A 7,303-nucleotide genomic window follows, 5' to 3' on the forward strand; every position below is an offset into this window, starting at 1 on the left:
ATTATATTTCTATGTATTGATGTGTGTATATAGGCAATGCGGTGAATGTTGTTAGTGAATTGTACCATACATGAGCAATAGGTTATACGACCCAAGTGCAGTTATTCAAATCTTAACATTTGCCAGTTGTTGCCACGTCCCTGCAAGTTCACACGCCGTTAGCACAAATTATTATAACTTATATTACAAATATTTCAAATTTATGTAGACATTTTTGGTTGAGTAAATACAGAGCATGATAACTTTTAACAACACTAGCACGAAATATTTCATGTTTTGAAATAGTTCAACGTAGAAACATTTTTATATTAATAAATTGTGACCACAGTTTTATATTTAGAGTGCCTCTTGCCTATACAAGACTTATATAAAGGCTGCAAATCACGGAACATACATATTAGTATATGTAGCTAATAGAGAAATTGTGTAATTTTATGGTGAAAATTGTAAGTTGCGTTATGATATGTGACTTGCGCAGTATGTTTTCCCTTCCGATTGTGTTAGCAGCCCTGGACAATACCTCTTACGTGTGTAGGACTCCGTAGCTAGCGCATTCCAATCTTGTGATGATATTTCCAATACAATGAACACCCAGTGCAAAGTTATTTTCGTGACCAATATTTCAATAGATTTATTTTATATAGTGTTAGTTATAGCATCGTTAAGTTTCGTCCAACAAGATCGAGTAAGACGTAGGTCGCGGAAGTGTAAACTGGTTAGTTGTGTATAAACTTACCAATTTTTAAGTGGCATACCTAAATATAGAACTTATATTGCAATTTTTCTAAGTTCCTGTAGGTGTATTAATTATTGTATATTGGTACAATTGTTTTAATAATTATAATGTGTTTATTATAAATTATTTAGGTTATAATCTTTCGTGACTTACTGTTTGTATTAGCGTAATATACATGTTGTAACGTAGAGTATTAATTACTTTAACTCTTTATGTTCGACGGACAAACAACTAAGTATGTATGTTCAGTTTAGTTTTAAAGACCTCTTAAGAGCGTTTACGTCTAGCGTGGCATGTCAAGTTTAGGTAATTTCGATGCTATTTTTATTCACACTAAAATAATTGTGACTGTGTGCGTGTTCTCAAGCTCTATAGTCAAACCAAAATCCTTTGATCCACCATCGTAAAAGTGTGCCAGGCAGTCAAGTGACAGCTCAAGGAAACTATAAAATCTTCAAATCTTCCAACACCGACTCCATAATTATAAATCATGGTAGGTATACATTAGTCCTTATAAATAATAAATACGTAAATTCTTTATCAAACAGTAAATTATCAAAGGTTTTTTACTATTTTGAGAATATTTTATACAGCCTATGTTCAGCAGAAAAAAATTTGAATTTTAATGGTGAGAGATTTTTTCAAATCGGTTCTATTCAAAACAAATTTTTCCTGTTAACTATTCTTTTTTTATCCGGAAAATGCATAACATTACATACCCACCAGCTGCGGGGGCAGCTAGTGGGTTATGTGGGGTTCTTCCTACCAGAAGGTGGGTAGCCCATACATCCACTAAAAACCTGACTGTTTCTGCCATGATCCATATGAGTGATGTGAGGGAACGCGGGACATCGCCATTGGCTGTTGCCTGCATTCGTCCTTAGCCGCCACCAGACACCTCCATGTCTAGCGACCGAGGCCTGTTAGGAAGGGATAGTTGGAGACCATAAGCTGTTCTCTTGCGCCCAGGGTGTCGGCGGCGGATAACCGGAGTGTCGGCTGAGGCCTCTCGCTCCCCCTTTCCACTATACCATAAGATTATTTGTCTCATCCCAACTAATATTATAAATGCGAAAGTAACTCTGTCTGTCTGTCTGTCTGTCTGTCTGTCTGTCTGTCTGTCTGTCTGTCTGTCTGTTACGCTTTCCCGCTTAAACCTCGCAACCGATTTTGATGAAATTTGGCATATAGATAGTTTGAGTCCCGGGAAAGAACATAGGATAGTTTTTATCCCGGTTTTTGAAACAGGGACGCGCGCGATAAAGTTTTTCTGTGACAGACAAAATTCCACGCGGGCGAAGCCGCGGGCGGAAAGCTAGTAAGAATATATTTTATACTAATGTAGATATTGTTTCCGAAAGCGAGCGGGTTCATTCCGTACCTGTACGCTTCATGCGTTCTCTAGCAAAAGCTGAAAATCAGTGTTCTGCCCTTTTGAGGGTAGTGTTTATACTGAGCCCTTTGCTTTTTGCATCGCTGCGGCACACATCACTCTAACGCAGGGAACTATTTGAAACGCTAGTCATCTTTATCTACTGTTGTTTTGTCACTTTTGTTATGTTGCAACTGTTGAAATTATTACTAACCTGTATAACAAAATACCAGTGGTGTCACCTAGTGCGTTTCTTGACTAACTAACTTTATTTCGATATTGAATTGAATTTCAATAGCAACTATACATAATGTGTGTGTTAAAAGCATTAAAAAAAGTGTGTGTTCATTTCCATTTCCAACCGCCGCTCGTTCGCTTAGGCTGGGCACTGTTGGAGCGTGTCAGTCTGCTGCGGTGACTCACGTGCCAAGACCGCAGTGTTAACTGACAACCATCTACAGGCTCTCGGCCTATACGGTGGAAGAATGGCCATATTAAGCTATTTTTGTGTTGAATAAAGGAAGAATATTGGTGAAAAAATCACTTTGATTTTTGGGTATTTCACGTTCTTTTAATTTGTGATTTCTTATTGTAAAATGCTTAAATCTAAAAATTTTCTCAGATAACTATTTGCCCAAGGATCTATGCTATAGGATATAAATGTTTGTTAAATCGTTTTCACAGTATTTTTATAAAAATTTCAGCTTGTAAACTGACGCTAAAGTGGAAATTTACAAAACCTGTGTGGACTTATCTTGATATAATTCTTAAATACTAAACTAATCGCAATATTTTCTCAATTAACTATTTAGATGACGAAATTGCCTAACTATTTATGCCTATAACATATTTGTAATATTACTGGTTAATGATTGTAACGAGTTGAAAAAGTACTGTTTTTGCGCCAAACGGCGTAAACGCTCTTAATGAAAATGTTCGTATGTTGTATATTATGCTACTATAAATTTAGTTCAGCACAAGTTCAAATAACGTAGGTCCACTTTATTTATAAAGCTTGGTAATTGTTGGTTCTTCATCGAGGAAACAATAATTATTTTCCCTTAAGCTGATTATTTAACATTCATTGTTGACATTTTAGATTAGATAATCTGTTTTGCCTTAACATAAATTAATAGTTCATAATGTTGTAACAAAGAGCAGTACATTTTTGTTGAGAAATAGATACAGTACCTTCAAATTATATCAAAATGGTCGAGGATCAAAATGGTGTAATGTTTTGTCAATTGTGCAACAGTCTTAACAGAGACCCATCGCTGTTGATCATTGTAACTTTGAAACAAATATAAGCATATCATAGCTGTAAAAATACAATTTTGACAAATAAAAGCTCTACAATCATTACAACATAATGCATTTATTATTTCTGCTCACCCTGTTTCCCATTAAATCAGGTAATTATGATGTTCTTTTGTTTATCTTTAAAATCTGCTCTAAGTATAAATATTTTATAACGTATTTTTTTATTTCAGATGTGTTTGGATATGACCTGCAGCTCGCCAAGCATTCCAAGCCCCATTCCTCCTCGTAGCCCGACAGCGCTGCCTCTGTGGTCTCCTTTACTGGCGCTACAAGCGTGCCGCCTGCGCCGCTACCTCAGCGACGATTGCATGACGTACCAGAACCGCCATCTGCTCCACTCAGACAGGAGGCGCTGCGGCGTATGTCTCGCGACATTCCCCTCCGCCTGGCTACTTGAGCGCCACGCCGCGCTACAGCACTCGTCGCAAGCTTCCTGCGACGACAAACCGTTCGTCTGTGAACAATGTGGGCAAAGTTACCGATACAGATCCGCTTACGTCAAACATCGTGAACAAAATCATCGCGCCCGACTTCCAGCCGATAAGCTGTTCACGTGCGACGTTTGCGGCATGCAATTCAGATATCTCAAGTCGTTCAAGAAACACAGGCTCAACCATACCCTAGAGAGACTCCACACGAAAAATACCGACACCCCTGAAAGCTTGGAACCAGTGTCCAGCACTAATGAGGCTCTTATCGGCCAATGTGGGGAGATGGATCTGTCCATGAAAAAGAAGACCAGGGCTGAAGAAACTAGAACTCCTCCCATTGAGGTCATCCGAGACGCGGAACAAGATAGTACAGTGGATTCTAACGGTCCCACCGATTCCATAATGACCGTGGATGATTCTGGTGACAATAGGAACTCTGAGAATGACAGTAAAAAAGATGATGACACCACCTCGGAGGAGAGAAGACGTGTGCCCGTGTCGTTCGCCAGCGTCAGCTCGATGGCGGACAGTTCGGAGAGCGAGTCACGTGGCGACAGCAGCAAGCATGAAAGTTCGAGCTCGCATTCGGGTATTCTCGGGTTCATGCCGACCGATGATAGACAGCGGGACCGCGAGCGGCGCTTCGCGTGCCCATTCTGTGGGAAATGCGTGAGGTCGAAAGAGAATTTGAAGTTGCACGTTCGGAAACATACAGGCGAGCGTCCATTCGTGTGCTTATTCTGCGGGAGGGCGTTCGGAGGCAAGAGCGACCTGACGCGCCACCTGCGTATTCACACCGGGGAGCGACCGTACCACTGCGAGGCCTGCGGTAAGTGTTTCGCGCGCGCCGACTACCTCTCCAAGCACTTGACCACCCACGTCCACAACGCCCGCTGATCGACCGCGCCGTCCTCTTTCCAACCTCTATAGTAAATAACCGACTCTGACAGCAAATCGGAATATTTTTTAAAAACGTTTTTAAATTTTACAACTAAAATAAGCAGGTTTGATTAAACGTTTACAGGACTGTTTTCTTTTTGAAGTGCTTTATGTATATTCATAAAATAATTTTCGAAATAAAAACTTTTATGATGGAAGATAATGACGTGGAAATAATATAGCGTGTGACTTTTTCACATACGTACCCTATCTATATTTTATTATGAGAAACACATTATTGTTGCATTACAGGACGTACCATGACTTGCAAAATTAAATTTTCAAGTAGCATGGAATATTTTTGCTTAAACAATTGAATTAGGTTCTTTAAATTGAGAGAAGTGGCCTCTTTATGCATTTCGAATGAATCACAGACACCTTTCTCTTTTCTGACTGGATCACTGTAACAACGATGTTGATCAAAGATCTGGTATTGCTAGAAAATGTGTGGCATTTGGCATGGAGTCATTTGTTTAGTTAACCGCTCAAGTAAGCTTATTTCTTTTACGATGCTGATGTTAATCTTTTGCCATATTTTTATATGCCCACGTAATTTATTGATAAGATTTTTAAAAACTCATTCCAATGAAGGGAAATTAGGAAATTGGTAGTCGAGACGATAGATAAGTAGAAGAATGCAAAAAGCTGTGATTTGTATGATTAAGACCAGTCAAACATGTTTTAGAACATCGAAAATGTTTTATGTAATTTAATATAATTTTAACGTCTAGATATACATAAATTATAATATAGTTTTAAGAAATCTCTCTGTGCCAAAATATGTACCTCATAAAAGTAACACGAAGTAGATAAACTACGAAGGTTAATTGTACACATCTTGTTTTAGATTTCGTTGTTATGTCTAGTTAACGATGATTACAATATTCAGTATGGATATTATCTACGTGTATATATATTTATATTATATTCCAGTTATGTGTCCAATACCTCTGTATGTTTTAATCTAGGCACTTTTTGAAATTTGTTTTGAAGAAGTGAAAAATACTAGCCCTGTTACTTACCCAGTACAATAATATACCAGCCAGTTTATCTTTTAAGACCACTCTACTGCCAATATTGTGATACATTAAAATACACAAACAATTAATAACGTATATTAAACTTAAATTACAGATTTAAAAATTCAATATTAGATTCGCTTAACCAGTACCTCTAGTAGGAAAAACTTTCGAGTTCGTTTCGTTGCGTATTCAAAGTGTCATCGAAAAATTTTGTATGAAAAATTAAACAGCGCCCCCTAGGGCGGCTATAATATAGGGGGCGCTGTTTAATTTTTCATACAAAATTTTTCGATGACACTTTGAATACGCAACGAAACGAACTCGAAAGTTTTTCCTACTAGAGGTACAGAACCTATATTTTCCCATTATTAATTTCGAAACTGCATTAATTTGAAACAATATTTAAAAACTCAATGGGTACATATTTCATATTTTTGATAGAAGTAAATACTTAGGGATTAAGTACCTAATTATAAGGTAATATTTCTTGTTGCAATAATTTAGATTACATTAGCCATAAATGAGTCCGTTTGATATTCAGTCCTCATGAAAATAGATAAACTAATGTTGTATTCGAATGGAGTTTACTTTTGTGGAGAAACATTTTGCAAATTGTAATATTCTACAACTTTAGTCACATGTTGATAATATCAAGCACTGTTCTGTAAAGATATTATGTTACTAAAATTAATTCTGTATTAATTGTTGACGATGTTAAAGACGTTACTCTACGTTACAAAACATTAAAATGACTTTTCGTGGTCTATTATTGCTAACTAATGTTTGAAAATGTAGCTCTACAAAAGAAACTTCTGTTTCGGTATACCTTAACGAAGGATATTGGAATTTACATAAAAAATAAATTGATATAGACGGGGCGTATCGAGGTATATTTAGATGCATAAATAAAGCCGAAGCAATTTCAAAGCTTGATAGAGTTTTAATATTTCTTGATTAAACAAAACAATTGCTAGTCTAGTCTTAGTTCGATGCTCGAAGTAAATAAAATATTACACTCGGCGCTGGCTACTGGCTAGCCAGTTTCTTTGCTTGAACTTGGCTTAACACGCTGCCGCGTATCTAGATACAATTAATTTAATTCTACTTAAAATGTAACTCTGCTTAGAATTTTGATTTGTTTCTGCTGCCGCGTATCTAGATACAATCAATTTAATTCTACTTAAAATGTAACTCTGCTTAGAATTTTGATTTGTTTCTGCTGCCGCGTATCTAGATACAATCAATTTAATTCTACTTAAAATGTAACTCTGCTTAGAATTTTGATTTGTTTCTACTATTGCATACAAGTACAACATTGCGGTCTTGGGGAATCCATACGACTCCTTAAAATCAATTTCCATCTTTTCTGGTAACTATGGAAAGTGGTGATTCTTCATTTACTTACAGGATTAACAGATGTGATCACTTACCGCCCCTTATTCCAAAAAAGAAAAGTTTCACTTGTTAATTTTTAACGAAAACA

General features: G+C 36.9%; 1 protein-coding gene across 4 annotated transcripts in view; it reads left to right on the plus strand.

Moving 5' to 3' along the window:
* The window catches only part of LOC114357097 (protein tramtrack, beta isoform), a 48,297-nt gene extending 42,318 nt beyond the window's left edge, over positions 1-5,979 (plus strand). For all 4 annotated transcript variants that reach the window (XM_028310556.1, XM_028310557.1, XM_028310559.1 and 1 more), the window contains exon 7: positions 3,599-5,979. In XM_028310556.1, coding sequence (XP_028166357.1) covers positions 3,599-4,756 — 1,158 coding nt within the window. In that variant the 3' untranslated portion in view covers positions 4,757-5,979. The remainder of the gene's footprint in view (positions 1-3,598) is intronic.
* Positions 5,980-7,303: the final 1,324 nt, after the last annotated feature.

The sequence above is a fragment of the Ostrinia furnacalis genome, unplaced genomic scaffold, assembly GCF_004193835.3.
Source record: "Ostrinia furnacalis isolate ACB-3 unplaced genomic scaffold, ASM419383v2 OfSCF3022, whole genome shotgun sequence".
NCBI lineage: Eukaryota > Metazoa > Arthropoda > Insecta > Lepidoptera > Crambidae > Ostrinia > Ostrinia furnacalis.